Below are 17,950 nucleotides of genomic sequence, written 5' to 3'. Positions count from 1 at the left end.
TCACTTCAGGTATCCATAACGGTTAATCTTAGACACAATCTGTACAACTGGACAATGTATGTGGCGTGTAAATGGGTTTGTATATAAGGGCTTTTAAATGGGCATATGTGCTGCAATCGTGAGTCAATTGTGCTTATGTGTTAGGTTACATTTATGCGCATGTACTTTTGCGTATTTGCTGTTTGCTTTTAATGCCATCAATCTGCCAGGACTGCATATGAAAATGAGCCTCTAAATCTGGCACATTTACATAATGGACCCAAGTACTCATGTTGATTAATGTGCATCGTGATTGTCCCTTCATAAATTAAATTAAAAAATAAGATTTTCTTCCCAAGGCAACCACTAGAGGTAGCCGTGGCTTCAAGAATGTAAAAGTAACTAACCCAGGACAAGGTTGAGGCACACATCTGCCCAACACACTCGGAAGGACAGGAGAGCTAAACCATACACCTTTGTGTCAGAAACATGATAAACTCGTCTGTTTACCAGCTCACAAAGTTGGCGAATGACTAACTATGAAACACAAGCCGACGACACAGCGTTAGTTTATTTTAAGGTAGCGTAGGAATAGTTTTGGATTGTTTTGGCATCGAGCCCCAGGAAGTGTGCCGGACATTGAAGCACAATTTGTTAGTGTCCAAACGGTAGTACTACAACTTCCGTGTCCATACGTGACGTCTACCTAGCACGAGCACTTTCATATAACATATTTAAATCAGGGTATAAAAGTTGTAAAATGCGCTAAAAGCTTATTTTCCTCGGCATTAATTTGACTGAACCGAGAGCGGGAGATCGGAGGCGGAGCTTAATAGAAATGCAAGTGCGCGTGCTCTATGGGCCAACATACGGGTACTTGTGCTCTCGAGAGGCAGGGCATGTTGGCTTCATGCGCCACTGAGCAACTCTCATAGGAATGAACGGGTCCTGCCTCCAACGCTGTATCCAGTTCTCTTTATACATCCATGGTTGGCACTTAGCACTAGCAGTTACGGCTAACTTTAGGTTAGCAACATCAGCTAGCTTATTTTAAATCTGAACACGCATTCACGTTTACATAGGTAGCTATTACCTGTGTTATGTTTCCTGGCAGTTAAAGTTAGATAACATTTACAGAGAGTTGGGAAGTTTAATTAACTCCCTTCAAAAAAAAAAAAAATCATGGCGTCGCTGCGGTTCAGTTCATTTGCAGAGGAGCAGTTCTGACTTTGGGCTGTCAACAAGCGAGCTGACCCTAGCTAACCAGCTAGCTGTCCTGCTAACATGGCCCACATAGAAAACGGCCGGCAATCCTTCGACACAATGAGTATCCGCACTATTAGCAGCAGTCGTATGGACGATGAAAGCTCTCTGGGATCGGATTCAGAGATCAATGGATTCACCAGCGACAGACAGACCGACAAATATGGATTCATTGGTGGGGCACAGCAGACAGACGGCTCGTAAGTTTGTCTCTACAGTGATTCATTGCCACTCACTGTCTGTGTTGTCTTAACAGTGTAATTCAGCTAACTAAAATATGGTCAGTAGTTGTTTCTGATCCTTTTGAGACAAAATTGAGTATAACGTGTTAATGTAGTTATGGTTTCATACCACAAGTTGTGTTGTTGTCTTGGTCTCTATTTACAAAGCTCTCCACCAGATGCGTGGCACAATGTGTTTGTTAGGTTTGCCTCACCCAATATTCCAAATATAAAAGCCAGAATATTGGTTGATAACATGCTCAGAGGTGGGAGATCTCAGAGTACTCAGATCTTGTACTTAAGTAAAAGTAGAAGTATCAGAGTGTAGTAATACTCTGGTACAAGTAAAAGTCCTGCAATCAAATGTTCATACTAGGAGTAGTAGTACCAAAGTACTCGTTATGCTGGCCCATTTCAGAATAATATATATTTGTTTTCATTATGATTATTGATGTATTAAAGTGTTATCAAAAGCTGGTAAAGGAAGTTCCTTAAAATTGTTCCCATGTATGGTAATTGGAAATATACTTAGTTACTTTCCACCACTGGACATGCAGCATGATTGTTCTTCATTAAGTCATGTAAACTATTTCCCCATAGGTATATTGGGTTTTTTGTCTGTGGGAGAACAGGTCTTGTTTGTTGTTAACATCTGAATAAATGTACTCATAGCTTTTGTGTTGTTTTCTAAGAAGGCCTTTCTTCCTTCCCTTTTTACTGGGGGCTTTGAGCCCTCATTATAACACTGAAATAGTGGAAGGAGTGAGTGAAAGTTGTGCCAAGCACTGGCTGGCTGGGAGCTTCCTGTTTCTGGAGTTTTGGCAGACTTGGAGCCAAAGCTCTGGTGCCCTTCTACTAGAGGGCCTCTTTTGGCTCCAATCTTTATAGGTGGTCACAAACCAATGGTTTTACTTACACTGTTTGGCAGTGATTGAAAGAATATCATCAGTGCTGAAAGCTTTTAAGAAGCTGAAGCTGGAATATAACACATTGTTTAAATGATATCCAACATATAGCTTGCACCTTTTTTTTAACTAAAGAGGGCTGTCCCAAGTTTTAAAAAGAGGTCTTAGAAGACGTTTGAACCCTATGATTACAGGCTTGTGTTGATGAGAAAATGACATACCTTAGTCAAGCATCAGACCTCATTCATAATGTAGGTTGGACTACAATTTATTTTTCTGCTTGGGAGTATGATATCCACTCCCTATTTTTTCTTTCCCTTTTTTAAAAGAAGTCAATTTACATCATAATACAGTCAAATCCTCCCTGCAGCTCATTGAGGTTAAACAGACTTTGCTATTAAATCTGCTACATCCAGGCTGAAGACTTTTCTTTTTGTCGTTGCTTTTAATTGAACTATTCATATCTTAGACTGCACTGTAACTTTTATCCATGTACTTTTTTCTTTTAATGTTTAATTGACTGCCATGTATTTTTTTCTTTTAATGTTTATTTTATTAGCTTTTCTTTTTAATGACTGATTTTAAATGCCATTTTCTTAATGTCTTTCATTTTTTGTAAAGCGCTTTGAATTGCCTTGTGTTGAAAAGTGCTATATAAATAAACTTGCCTTGCCTTGCCTTACATCTGAGTTTATGTCTTTTATAGTCTCCCCAAAACCAGGTTGGTGGTAGTTGTTATTTTGGTCTCATTGCACAGTTTACTGTCTGCATAGGAGCGAATGGCCACCCACGCAGATCTGTTGGCACACACAGAAAGACGAGCAGCCCTTCTGAGGATGTTTTTTTATTGTTGTCACACCCACCTAACATACTGCCACAAAAACATACTTTATATTTGTATCCAATGAATAGCTTTTTTTCAGACATACTTATTTAAAAATATCCACCCTGTTTAGGATGTTCATTCAAATTTGTTTCAATGTTGATTTCATTAAGTTTATCTTTCTCCATTGTGTCCACAGAGCGCAAGATTTGCCTCCACAGGTGCTCCGGCAAAGGGAGGTGAAGTGGCTTGACATGCTCAGCCACTGGGACAAGTGGATGATCAAGAGATTCAATAAGGTCAGCCGCCATTACTAACTCAATAACACTAAAGTGGCTTGTTTGTATGTTTTGAACGATGCTAGCCAGGTATATTGGCCTGATCTGAAAGTGTTATTTGTTTCTAAATGTTTTGTTTCCCACCATGGTCTCCAGGCAGCACTTATTCAGTCCCGAGTAGTTTGTATACATGATCAGACATGGCAAACAACATTGCTCAAGTATTTGATTGCACCAAGACTTTATTATTTGCAGCTTCACTTGTCTGGCTAGTTCTGTGTAACGACACTCTCAGCAATTCAGCACAGAGCTGCAACTTCACCTCTTTTCCATGAGTCAGCAATAGGGCAGGACACAACCAATCCCTATATTGCCTCGTGCACCATGTGACAAAGTGACACTCTGAGACTCAGGGTGGGGCTGTTGTGACTTCCCTTGAGGCACAGAACCATGTAATAAAGGTGTTGTGAGTTTAAAGTATAGCTGTACTTAAATGCACGACAGATTGTCAGAATCAAATGCAACCATGAGAATAATATACAGTTTGTTGGAGCAGCAAGACCCTGTCAAATACCTGGGATTCTTTACTCTGCTCCTTTGGTTCACAATAATATAACAGCAGACTCTCCTTGGAGGAGCATGCCAGTTTCAGAACAGAAAAACAAACGCTCAAAATAATCCAGAACCTCTAATGCAACAAACCAATATCACTATCAGTACAGTATGTTTTAATAGTCGCTTGTGACTCTGTAAGCAAGATTATAGCATGAGGTATCAGTGCATGACATTAAGGATTTTGAGAGATGGCCCTGTGGGCCGTCTAATGGCGCGTTTCCACTGCAGCGGGGTAGCCCCGTTTAAGCGTCCCTAAGCGTCCTCGCTCTGGCCTCGGGCTGCCTCGCTGGCCGGCCCAGGCCATGGCGCATTTCCATTACAGTTTAGGACCTGGGCTAGCAACGCAGTGTAGGTGGGGCGATCAGCGATGTGGACGGAACACTACTATCGCCCGTTGTTCGGGAATGTTCCTCCTCACTAGTCCCAATGTAATCATCTAGAACAGCAAAATGACTTGTTAATTCCACAAACTACTGCAGCACAATACTAAATAGCAACAGCAACTATAGAAAAGAAAAACTGAAAGTAAACAATGGCACATATGTGTTAGCAAACAATAGCTCTAGCTAAGGCTATCTGCCTTTAGCTAGCTATGTAGCTCTTCGGGGCTCCATAAAAGCATTAGCTAGCTATGTAGCTCTTCGAGGCTCGATAAAAGCATGGGTTGTCGAACATTAATGTAAGGATAAAATAGACTTCTTTGTTAGAAGTGAGCGTACCTTGCAGGGACTCCAGTAAAGCCGTTGCAGAGTCCAGGCCTCCCTCCCTCCCAACGTTGGCCGGTCTATGGCCGTAGATCTGGTCCAACAAATCGAACCACTTCCATTGTTTGCGACCCGCACCACTCGTGTTGTTATTGTCCTTTACTTGGCGATATTCGCTCTTCATCTTTTTCAGTTTTTCCCTACACTGCAGGAAAGTCCTCGAAAATCCGCGTTCGGACATCTGTGCAGAGACATCCTGGAACACTTTTACATTTATTGTTGTTCCGTCGAGCTCCCGCTGGATTTTATCATCCCCAATGAGATGAAGGAATGTCGTCACCTCCTCGGTCGACCACGGTGTGCTTTTCTTAGAAGTAGCCATTTTTGTAGCTCCTCCGTTTACAAAATGCTGTGTATAAAAATGCTGCAAGCTTGCTTCTAGATATATATGCGACGCTAGGGATGAACTCGCGCAATCTTGTGACGATTCTCTCTGACCAATCAGCAGTCGAGAGTGTTGACGTCACTAGTTCAGCCCTGACCCTGGTCTGAGGGAACCACGATTTTATGAGGTCGGAAAAAGAGGGAAAAAGTACCCGCTGGCCGGTACTAGGCTATATGGAAACGCCACCAAAAACCGGCCTGGCCGCTTGAGGACGGTTAAGGACGCTTAAACGGGGCTACCCGCTGCAGTGGAAACGCGCCATAAGCTAATTTACAGATGGCCCTGAGCCCAATGGAGATTGCCCTGAAAAATGCGCACAGACGTAATGACGCACGAAGGGTTTGGGGGGCCTCCCCCTAGAAAATGTAGATGTTTGCAGGTCTTAGATGCTGTCTGGTGCATTCTCTAGACTGAATTATAAGATGAACCACCACAATATTATACTGTTCAATTTCAAGTTTATTCTTCATTTCACTTGTTTGTTTGTTCTTGTTTGTGTTTGCTCGCTTGCATGCCCTGGATAGCTATAAGAAATACTTTGTTGTTGGTCAAGACACTTTCCATCTGATGAAGGCAAATGCCTTCCCAGATGTAAAAAAGTAGAAAACATTACATTCAGTTATAACTGCCAAAACAAACATTATTTACACTATTATGGCCCCTGTTAAAAATGTTTGTAATGTTATCTACTGTAAGTTGGTCGAATGAATGCCTCCTCATCCGGAAGCTGACCGAGCAGCAGTCGAGAGGAGCCGAGCGCATCCGCGAAGCACACAAAATGGCGACGTCAGAGTTCCCGTTAGCCGGCAAATCTAAATCTCTTCGGTCAAAATGTCCGTTCAAAATAATTTCCCTTTAGCGCAATACCGCTTCAGTTGCGCCACTTATGTGAGAGACAAGAAAGTATGTGACAGACAAGAATAGTCAATTATAATGTCTAACACTTAATGTGGAGAAAGAGATGTCCTGTATGGGTTGATTGTGCGTTGATCTGTTGGTAATGCCTCGGGGTTCCGGTGGGCATGTAAACAAATGCATAATGCTGCGCTATACTTTGTGGCCTCACCCAGTTGCATAGCGACACTTATTGTTTAGGTGTCTTTTAATAAGCGGGTAGTCATATCATTAGCTAGAACTAGCTGGATCTGATCGATATGGACATAAACGCGAGTGAAGTCTAATCTGATGGGAGAGAGAGATCAGCTGCTGCTGACGAGTCGACATGCAGCTCTGCATGATCACATGCAGCGGTGAGCCGACAAAACACACACTTCAGATTAGAATATCACACGTAGCTATTTTAATTACCTCTCAAACTACCTAAAATAGATATTTTTAGTTTTACTCTCGGGTCACTCATTACTGGATCCGCGAGCTGCATGATACTGGCATAATAGATTGCCCGATCGGGCAACCAGCAGGTGAGGCTTCATTGCCCGAGCTAAATACTAGATGGCCCCGGGCCATCGGGCAGTCCTTAATGTCGAGCCCTGGGTATTCCAAGGTGATATGTACGTGTTTACCACTGTATACACAGTTACTACACACAGTTTGGCTCCTCTAGGCCAATGTCTATTCAGATTCAATGCCAAGCAAAGAACCGAGGAAGTATTTTCGTAGACTTAAAGGGGACCTATCATACAAAATGCACTTTTGTACGTCTTTTATACATGAATATGTGTCCCCGGTGTGTCAGGGAACTCACCAAGTGTCAGAAAACACAACCCTCTCTCTTTTCCTCCCTACTCAAATCTCTAAAAACGGGGCTGCAACGGATCTGATACAGACAAATATCTCTGACATCAGAAACAAGGAGCTCCGCCTATATGGGCAACTCTACACCTATCAGGGGAATGGGGGGTTGCCGTGGCATGGTAACAGCATGGTAACATGACGCTCGTGCCTCGCCCCCCTCCTTTGCAGGTGGGCGTGGTCAGCTGCAGCTCATTTGCCACAGAATCAGCCCCCTGCAAAAACAGGGCTGGAAAAGAGCAAATAGAGCGAAATGAGGCATGGCTGAAATGCATGATCTGTTTGGTATTTTGAAAAAAAAACTTCACAGACATGTTTTATATAGGTATGGCCCTACAATATATGTTTCAAATATAGCATGATAGGTCCACTTTAAAGTAATGTGAATGAATGAGTCAGTGTCAGGGTATCTTTGACCAAAACTGTAGGCAAAAGCCAGATAGGAGTCAGATGCTGAAGGATATGTTTCTTGTAATGTATTTTCAACTGACAGTAGTGAAAGTTTCAAAGACAAAAATTCCTCCACTACAACTGTGAAGTCACGTAGACACACCGTGCTTGTTTTATTATATACAACTCTCTCTTTGTTGCTCATGCAGCTGATCTGGAACCTGTAGGAGGTTTGTTCCAGCGACTCCGGTTGCATATAGCATGCACACATCCACATGCCATGTTTTAGATAATGACCCCTGCATCGAAGCATTGCACTCCTAACTATTATAGAGATAAAATAAAGTCTTGCACTGCTTTTACCGGTAGGCCCTGCCGTTTTAAAATCCATATTGCGGACTAGAAGCGTATGTTGTATAACTGGTGAGAGATGTAGCAGGTATTTGATCAAATACTGGCCACATACATGTCACATACATTTCGAGTTAGCCTGGGTCAACATTTTTAAGAGGCGTTTTTCACAGCTGAGAGTGAGCTATTACTCAAGAGGTTTGAACAGATAGCTGTATTGCACATGTGTTGAAGAGAAGGAACCAATACCAAGTGAGAGGTACCGAGCTGTTACCACTGACTGGTATTACCGTACCAGCCTGTTTTGACTTGAGGAAAGCCATTGTGTGACTAGCTTTGCCCTGCTTAACTGAGTGATCTTCCTCTCTTCCTCAGGTAAGACTGCGGTGCCAGAAAGGAATTCCTCCTGCCCTCAGAGGTCGTGCATGGCTCTACCTGTCGGGGGGGAAGGTGAAGAAGGAGCAGAACCACGGAAAGTTTCAGGTCAGAGAGATCTCTCTTTCACTTCCTCCTTGCAGCTTCTTTTATGTTTATTTTGCATTTCATGAGAAATGTTAGTGAAACTGGCAAAAGGCCATTTCAGATTATTTCAATAAACCCAAAATAGTGATTTTAAACGGCTAATTACACAAAAAGTATTTGTTTTGGGAATGTTATGGTCATTTATGTTTTTATTTATATTATAATTTTTACATTCATAAGTCTCATAAATATCTTACATTATCAGTAATATCCAAGTCAACTTTTCCAGGCAAGCATACCCAAAAAAGGAGAAAGAATCAAATTTAAGAAAGAAATACAGTTTTAAATACAGCACTTAAAACACTTTACAAATGCATCCATATAACGACAGCATACAGTTCTGTCCATGATCATACTTAGCCTTTCATTTGCTCACAGCCTCTTAATTCAGTGAGCCCATAAATAACAGAAATAAATTATCCGAGACAGACTTTATCTTCCCCTTTTTGTATTGTTCATTCCAGCTGTCAAGTATTCAAAGAAATCAGTTTAGGTGTTGAGTGAATTGTAGAGAGTATACACTTCCTGGATTGTTTATGTGTAAACGCACTCTGCCCTGAATGTTGTTAGTGTTTAGTTAAGAGATCTCACTGCCGCCTTCATGTGTTTGGTTTTCAGGAGTTGGATAGCCAGCCTGGAGACCCTAAATGGGTAGATGTGATTGAGAAAGACCTCCATCGACAGTTTCCTTTCCATGAGATGTTTGTGTCTCGTGGAGGACACGGGTACGCTCTCAGACATTACACACTGGGATTCATGACAACGTTCTTTTTTTGACAAAGATATGACTTTTTAACTGTTGTGTGTAATGTTTTTGACGCTCCACAGGCAGCAGGACCTGTTCCGTGTTCTTAAGGCCTACACTCTGTACCGACCAGAGGAGGGATACTGCCAGGCTCAGGCTCCCATCGCTGCTGTTCTGCTTATGCACATGCCTGCCGAGGTACGTGCCTCAGCCACAAAGCCCATATAAACTGCCGTGTGCTATGTGAGTGCAACAACGCCATATGTTGGTAGGCTTTGTAGAACTGTTTTCTGTACCAGTTCTAAAAGGCTTGTTAATATTTTGGCTCTTTAAAAGTAAGATCTACTCATAAAATAGAAATCACACAAGCTCTTTCTCACACATTTCAAAGCTCTGACCTTGGACAAGTGTATTTTTAATCCAAACAGCCTAGAGACAGACTCCACAGATGATGTCATCGGGAGATTAATCCTGGAGCGGCTCCAGAGGCTGAATAATAGTTGAAGCATTACAGACTGCAACCATGGTGACGCTTTTCGGGTGTAGGTGTTTGTTTCCAAATTCACAGCGGTAAAACTTGAACTCAATCGGAATGATAAAAACTCATTCTGTTAGTCATTCCCGGCTAAGTTCATTTGGTTTGCAAACGTCCTATAATTTGTGTCAATCATTACTTGGATATGTGACTTTTTGAAGTAACAACAGAAAACCAACAGAGCTCTAAGAGGCAAGTTATTAAATAAATAAATAAACTATTTAATATATCAAGGGGAATATTCCCTTACATCCCGTTAATTATTCAAACAAACAGCATTGTTAAAGACAATCAGCAGTCACATGTTAAAATTAGCATATGATGAACATTAAGAGTATTTAGATGTGTCTACGTTTCTTTGCGTCCTAACATGACCCACCTTAGTGGAAGTGTTTGTAGTGGTGATTTAGTTAGAGTGACTTAACTCAAAGTGTTACGGCCCGTCCACACAGCGGCATTCGTTGAAAGCTTCACCATTCACTTTGAATGGGGTGACGTCACTTTTCGCCGAACTGCATTGTGGGAAGCGACGCGGAGCTTTGCTGGCGTGGCTCGCTGCAAAAGTTGAGCAATGTTCAACTTTTGAAGCCTCTGCAGAAGCGTCAGCCAATCGAATCATATGCCAGTACAAGCTCTAGCCAATCAAACCGCTGCTTGTGTGTCAGGGGCGGGAGATTCATGTGATTGGTTGTTGGTCGAGTTTCAGACACGCCCGCCGGCAAGCTTCATCGCACGCCGCTGTGTGGACGGGCCGTTAACATCACTTCTTTCTTACCCATAGAAAGCTTTTATCATCAAGGTCAGAATTTCAAGGATGAACCTGCCTCTCCTGTGAACACGTGGAAATATCCTGTAAAATGATCCGGTCCACAGTGTTTTTCTGACATCATGTGTTTGTGTTTCCACAGGATGCCTTCTGGGGACTGGTCCAAATTTGTGAGAAGTACCTTCCTGGCTACTACAGTCCAGGCCTGGTGAGACGGAGACATATACAAGCATGCATGATCACATCAGCAAGCGTTGGAAATACACATAGAGAGAGAGAGAACATTACTTGATCTGATGTTGCTGTAACACAGCCACAATCCATATTAACTAACCAGGCTTTGGCTGCAATTACAGTCAAACTGGAATGCATTGTTGTTGTTGTTGTTGTTGTTGTTGCTGCGGAGCTCTCAGTGTGAGTGTAATAAGTCACTGATGAAACCAATGAGGCGTTGTCAATCTTGCCAGACCATAATTCATCATTGCATTACATACTTAATCTTGAGTTATTCATATTGCCTGGTGGTTACTGTTCATTGTTTTCAGATGAGGTAATCAATTGTTAATGAGAACATGTCTTGCTAATGAAATGTTTCCCTGGAAAAAAGGCAACATGATGCATTTAGACTAGTTTATTTTTAATGGATGAACATGCATATCAGGTTTCAGTCATGTCAATACAAAGGACAATGGCCTTTGTTTCCCCCTAATGCCTTCCTACCTGTGTCTCTTTCAGGAAGCGATACAGTTGGATGGAGAGATCCTGTTTGCTCTGCTGCGACGTGTCTCCCCGCTAGCTTACCGCCATCTGGAGAAACACAAGATCGACCCCATCCTCTACATGACTGAGTGGTTCATGTGTGCCTTCTCCAGGACGCTGCCCTGGGCCTCGGTGCTGCGTGTCTGGGACATGTTCCTCTGTGACGGTAACCCTGGCTTATTAGCACTGCAGTGCCAGATGTTGTTACAACTTGTTCACACTGCTGCTCAACCACCTGGCTCTTCTCCTTCTCACAGGAGTGAAGATAATCTTTCGTGTGGGTTTGGTGCTGCTGAAGTGCATGCTGGGAACCCGGGAGAAGCTGAAAGCCTACCAGGGACAGTATGAGACCATGGAGCTCCTCAGGGCCATAGAGCCTCGATACATGCAGGAAGGCTTCCTGGTCCGAGAGGTAACAGCAGCAGAGCAGCAACATGGTGTAGTGAACACCTGAAATTCCCTACAGCAATCAAAAAAGGGTTACTATGTTATCTTATGGCGCATTTCCACTACAGCGCGGTTTAAGCGTGCCGTGCCCGGACAGTTTTTGGTTGCGTTTCCACTAGGTGTAGTTCCGGCTAGTGGGTACCTTTTCACAGTTTTCTGGCTCTCCAAAATCGAGGTTCTTTCCGGGCCAACAACCGGGCTGAGTATGCTAAACTAGTGAGAGAATCGCTGGCAACTACAACAAAATGAACATATTTGACCGTGATTTAATTGTAATACACGTTTCAAAATGATGCCGAAGTAACAACATACTGATACCGGTTAGTAAAAACCATGAATTAATGCTTTGACAAGTCTGCAGACAGACGGCAGGCGAAAAACCTTTTTAAAATGCGTGTTTTCTAAGCTAACATTATATTATGCTCCGACCGTCCACACTCACAACAACGGCCTATACAGACATAAATAAACCAGCGACTGTATTCGCCATGACACAGGCAGTCTGTGGTTTGTACTTGTTTAACTTTTGTCTAGTTTCTGAACAGATATGAGGAGCTGTGAGCTCTGAGGGCTAACAGCTAACGGCTGATGTTGTTTTTGTGTTTCGCATTGAAGATGATGTCACGGCTCCGCCTACACTGACTGCGTTACTATAGTTACTGCCCCAGTTCCTAAACTGTAATAGAAACGCAGCATAAAGTGAGCCTGGCCTATCAAGGCCTAACTATACCGTACTAAGCCGTGCGAGGCCCTGCAGTGGAAATGCGCCATTAGTGAAAAGTAGTCCTGGGTATGGGTCAGGGTGGGATTTTCACGACGGCCATGGCCGTCGTAGCCCCTCGGTCTGGCCGTTATGCACCACAAATAATTGTACGTCCTACGGCCACCATGGCCTTTGGGCCCCTCGCACTGTAAAAAGCGCACTGTTAAAAGCGTCAGAACAGTGGTTTCTGAACTGCATTATGCTGCGTTCACAACGGACGCGATGCGAATACTAGCATTGCTCCAACCGCTGGAGTTTCACCGCGGCTGTCAGCTGTGTTTACTCCTGTCATTCAAACAGGACTCGCTGGAGAGGGGGCGGGGCTTATTTCCATGTAAATACTGTCGTGGAAACCAACTACGACTAAATTAACCTATTTTACAGTGATTTAATTGTAAGACACGTTTCAAAATGATGCTGAAGTAACAACATACTGATACCGGTTAGTAAAAACCATGAATTAATGCTTTGACAAGTCTGCAGACAGACGGCAGGCGAAAAACCTTTTAAAATGCGTGTTTTCTGAATGGATCAATCAGGCTAAACTAACCTGTATATAGCTGCTCCGTCCACACTCACAACAACGTCCTAAAGACAGAATTAAAGCAGCGATTGTATTCAGTTTCTGAACAGAGCTGTGAGGAGTTGATTAAAGAGACTCGTACACACACACACACATACACACACACACACTTCACTGTGCACTGCTAAATGATGTATGTGCAGAGTTTGACCCTTGAAGGCTGTTTCTTCTGCTCTGAAATGGAATATATTTGTTACATATTAATAGAATTTTAGATTTTTTTATTTGATTTTGGATTTGTGAATGGGAGAAGTAGTAGATGGAAAACATACCAAACACTAATTATTCAAAGTAGAGTATTTTATTTTATATACGGTAATACTAAGAAGGCATAGGCCTATATGATGATACGATTATTGATATTAAAAAAGTGATTTGTTTTTTGTCATTAGAAAGTGAAGTTATTTATTTGTAAGCTCCAAATCCAAATGTTTCCCCAATGGCCTTTGTGCCCTGAAAAAACGTGTGACACCAAAGGTCAAATGGCCTTGCCCCTAAAATGACGAAATTCCAAGCCTGCTATGGGTACTATCTAAATAACCCAGTACAGAGTTATTAGGACACAGAAGATAGATAGATAGATAGATAGATAGATAGATAGATAGATGGATAGATAGATAGATAGATAGATGGATAGATAGATAGATAGATAGATAGATAGATAGAAGTACTTTATTGATCCCAATTTGGGAAATGTTTGCGTTGCAGCAGCATAAAAAACAAGGCAATTTACATAAGAGAAATTAAGACACTAGAAATAAACAGTCCAAAAATATTTCTGAAATAGAAATAAAAAAGCATTTAAAAAAATAAAAAAATAAAAAGGAGTTTAACTTAATTTCCCGCTCAGGCCACCTTTACTCCACTTCACTCCACTTCATCTGTGCATAGCAAATGGTTCTTTGCTTCTATATTAATGCTCTGCATGCAGAAATAAAAGGTCTTTGTTTCTGACCAGAAGTCCTCTGGCATAGTCCTTTAAAGATGTAGTGTTGTGTTGTGTCGCTCATGAACAGTGGGTGCTTAGAAATGCAGCTGAGAAAAAGGCAGAGAGTCTCAGTGGGAATTAAAGTGATACAGAGACAAATTGACCAGAGTCAGTGTCTGCTTCTTGTGCCTGGCTTTGTGTGGGTCTCTGTCCAGGCTAACAATACCGCCTCTTATATGAAGGGTTGTCTTGACTGTGTATCCCCATGAAGCCCTGAGGCCCTTTGACATTTAATGATGAGTTCACATTTTTAACACAATGGCCAAATGTGGAAGGAAGACACTATTTTCCAGCGAATGCTAGTCTCCCACACTATTCCTTTGAAAATGAACTATATGTTGACTCCAGCTGTGACCTAATGCCGTGTATCTTCCTGTTGCAGATTCTAGAGGTGCCAGTGACAGCGCGGGATGTGGAAAGGGAGAATTACACCCAGCTGAAGCGCTGGAAGAAGAACCGCGGAGAGCTGAATTTTAAATCCCCCCCCAGGTTGCACGGTGCCCGGATCATCATGTTGGCCGAGCCTCCGAGGCGCCAGGACCTGCAGCAGAACCCCACCATCGTACTGGATGTGCCTGAGCCCGCCCCGCAGCTGAAGAAGGGAAAGGAGGAAAAGAAAAGCATGAAGAAGAGGAGAAGCATAAAGAAGTCCCTGCCCATCCTGAATATCCCGAATCCTTACTCTCTTCCCAGTGACCCTCCTCCTCCACCAGCCTCAGATCCACCCGCTCCACCTCCAGTCATCATCGAGACGCCAGAGACAGTGCCACAGACTGTGCCACAGACTGTGCCACAGACTGTGCCACAGACTGTGCTGGAAACTGTGCCGGAGACTGTGCCACAGACTGTGCCGGAAACTGTGCCGGAGACTGTGCCGGAGACTGTGCCGGAAACTGTGCCGGAAACTGTGCCAGAAACTGTGCCGGAGACTGTGCCGGAAACTGTGCCGGAGACTGTTCCGGAGACTGTGCCAGAAACTGTTCCACAGACGGTGCCAGAGACTGAAACTGACCCCCTTCAGCATCAGGAAGCGCCTCCTACAGATGTTCCCCCTGCCAAAGAAACTCCACTTCAGCGATCCACACAAAGCCTTAGCAGCACAGATCAGGACACATACCTGTAGATCCACAGAAGTGTGTGTTTGTGTGTGTGGAAGCACCAGCACGCTTCAGCCAACAACCAGCCAGCCTTGCCAAGGTTTATTATTCTAATGTTGGACTGTTAGTTATCATTTATTCATTTTAGACACCATTTTGCCTATGATATTATTGATATACACTAAAGCGGCATTGCTAGGTGTAAAACTACTTTATTGCTTACGCTGTACATGAAGCTGATGTTACCTGTAGGGCTGCAACTAACATTTTTTTTTTGTAATCAATTAATGTGCAGATTATTTCAAGATTAAAGGATTCATTGTTTGGAGTCCAAAATGTCAGAAATGTTGTAGTTTCTCAAAATCCAGAAGAAATGACTTGCTTTTTCGGTCCAAAACCCAGAGACATCCAGTTTAATTTTCAATTTAGAAAAGAGAAAGGAAATATCCATGTTTGAGAGGCTGCAAAACTACATTTTCTGACATTTTTACATCAAAAACATCTAGACGATTAATCGATTTGCAATTAAATGGGAAATGATTTTTCTGTCGATCAGCTAATCGACTTGTCTAATAAGTGTTGCAGCTCTAGTCCCTTCCTGTTCCCCGATTCATGATGCTCTTATTCAGTACATAAGTCTTAGTTTTCTGTTTGTAAGGGAGACATGTTACAGTTTTTGGGAGCAAAATCATTTCTTCAGAGAGAAATGAAACTTAAAGAACTATGTGTCACAGCGTATGCAGTTTTTCGTACATTTCCATTCAAATTCAACACTATAGAGTTCATGTGAGTGGAAGAACTCCATGCTTTTCATACGGGGATTCGTCCACTAGAGAGCAGCCTGGCAGAGGTTTCAGCTGTTACATTTCCTCTCAGTAAAGTACATCACAGCAGGAGGATGGGATTTATTTTTGGGAGGTATTATTCTAAGATTGAGCTTCATTCTGTTCTTTTTCAGTTTAGCATGTGCTTGTGCATTTCATGTTTTTGGATTGAAATTCATCTTCCTGAATCTATGGGTCACACCACACTGTGCAAAGTGTTTTCTTACAAGCGCTATTTATTTTACAATCTAAACGTGAAGTGTGTTGTTTGTGCATGCCTTGCTATTGTCACTTTTTTAAGAGTTAGTTGGATTGATGTGGTTTAACTCCTAATATTCCCTGTGCCAGGCACTTCCAGCCACTTTAAAGGAGCAGCAATTACTTTACTTTGGCAGCAGAGAGATCACAGGACATTCCTCGCTGTATGACACATTCCTTCTGCATTGTTAAAAGCTTATGAGTCCGAAAGCTGTCTCTTGCCAAATGCAAATGTCCATAATGTATGATTGTGTGCATGTGTTTCCTGTGACATCTTGGGACAGTGAGTGAGTGAAAATCACCTAATGGTGCTGACCCTTTCTCTTGGTCTGCTCAGAAAACCGATTGGAGCAGATTTAGCTAATCTTGTAGTGTGGTTGATCTTTTTTTGATATTATTGCTAGAATTTCCAAAGCAGATCAAGACTGTTGTTTTGAAATGACTCACGACTGCTACCTGTGACCAGGCATATTCTGTTACATGCAAAATAAGTGATTTCTAAATTTCTTTGGGATATTTGTAGCATCTCATTTTGGAGAACTGGGCCTATTTCTTTGGGAAATATATTGTTACATGCAGGGGTTGTTTTTCAAAACATATTGAACAATCTTTTTTGTGAGGGTCTAACTTTCGTCACAAGGGTAAAGGGAGTTTTGACAAGCATGAGCACACGTGTATGATGTGTTTGCATCTATGATTAATATAAAAAAGTGTCTGCCTAAATGTGTTATGTCAGTTCTAAAAAGCAATGATGTTTTAATTGATAACAGTTTTTCAAACAGCCCTGTATGCAATGTTTTTTTTGTAGTTGCTTATATTACACAACTCACATTTCGCTGATGTTTTATTTTTTATTTAATCCTGTTGTGTAGATAAGACATGTAAAATAACAATTGTTTTGTAAGGAAATCTATTTTTCAATGTGTAATGCTATATTTTATTGAGCAGTTCCAGAAACTACAGAGGAGACATCATCAAATAATTTGAAGTTCAAGACAATATATATATATTTTTAAACATTTGTAACGGTAGAAGAAAAACAATACTTTCAAGTTAACTTTTAGAGCATGTCAGATGTTTTTGTTGCTCTAAATTAAGATTGGTATTGTTTTACAATTATTGTGCTACATTTGGATTATAAAAGTGCGATTAGACAACCCTAAAGTTTGCATCATCACAAGTTTTAATCTTACAAATAAATGTTTGTTTAAAGCCAAAGTAAAGTCTTTTTGTGAACAGTTATTTGATAACCATAAGTTGGATACATGTCTTGTTTTCACCACCAGATGGAGCTCCAGAGTCATCACTTTGAAATGCTTTGAACTGTGACATCCCGCGGCATCTTAACGAAAGGCCAGAGGTAAACATATTTCACCAAGTTAAACATTTATCAACTGTTACATCAGTTACATTTTACAAACACACCGAGGTAGAACATATAAGCAATGGCTTTTAAAAGCAATGCAAGCTGTATATCTATAGGTAAGATTGTTGACAATAAGGAAAATACTAGAAATATATACCAATTACCATACTTAACTTGTGTCCATTGTTAATGTTAACTGTCATCTCTAACTGCACAGCAACATAGGTTAAAACTATATTTTTAGATATACAAAGAATAACTAAATTGTTATATGAATTATATTATATGAATCCCCTATTAGCACACACATGTTGACACATTTAACACCAATGTGATTTTGATAGTATTTCGCGTGTGTAGGCATAGGGGGAGTAATGGTCTTTAAAAGGGTTAGGTTTATGTCTGGAATGCACGACTCTTCACCACTTATTTTTGGATGTTAGATGTGAAGGTGCAGCTATAGTTAGCTTAGCATAATGACAGGAAATGCCAGTCTACTTAAAACCACCTTGGTTGTATTTTGCATTTAAATACAAATGCAATATGTGTTGGAACATTTCTATGCCGTACT

At 41.7% G+C, this 17,950-nt stretch overlaps 1 protein-coding gene across 1 annotated transcript; it reads left to right on the top strand.

The window, feature by feature from the left end:
• Nucleotides 1–437: 437 nt before the first annotated feature.
• LOC117543946 (TBC1 domain family member 10A-like) lies at nucleotides 438–17,231 on the top strand. Its single transcript, XM_034212621.1, has 9 exons — nucleotides 438–1,442; nucleotides 3,391–3,490; nucleotides 8,102–8,209; nucleotides 8,867–8,973; nucleotides 9,077–9,191; nucleotides 10,437–10,502; nucleotides 11,030–11,219; nucleotides 11,311–11,465; nucleotides 14,217–17,231. The coding sequence occupies exons 1-9, from the start codon at nucleotides 1,264–1,266 to the stop codon at nucleotides 14,955–14,957; spliced, it is 1,761 nt and encodes a 586-aa protein (XP_034068512.1). The 5' UTR covers nucleotides 438–1,263; the 3' UTR covers nucleotides 14,958–17,231.
• The last annotated feature ends 719 nt before the right edge of the window (nucleotides 17,232–17,950 follow it).

Source organism: Gymnodraco acuticeps, unplaced genomic scaffold, assembly GCF_902827175.1.
Source record: "Gymnodraco acuticeps unplaced genomic scaffold, fGymAcu1.1, whole genome shotgun sequence".
Classification (NCBI taxonomy): domain Eukaryota; kingdom Metazoa; phylum Chordata; class Actinopteri; order Perciformes; family Bathydraconidae; genus Gymnodraco; species Gymnodraco acuticeps.
The sequence above is the reverse complement of the archived record's forward strand: the minus strand, read 5'-3'. Positions and strand labels throughout refer to the sequence as shown.

What these genes read in the sequence shown, in the direction of transcription:
- LOC117543946 (XM_034212621.1), top strand. Translation starts at nt 1,264, where the DNA reads ATGGCCCACATAGAAAACGGCCGGCAATCCTTCGACACAATGAGTATC. An exon ending in TTATGCACATGCCTGCCGAG is followed by an intron (nt 9,192 to 10,436) that starts GTACGTGCCTCA and finishes GTGTTTCCACAG; the next exon opens with GATGCCTTCTGGGGACTGGT. An exon ending in GCTACTACAGTCCAGGCCTG is followed by an intron (nt 10,503 to 11,029) that starts GTGAGACGGAGA and finishes TGTCTCTTTCAG; the next exon opens with GAAGCGATACAGTTGGATGG.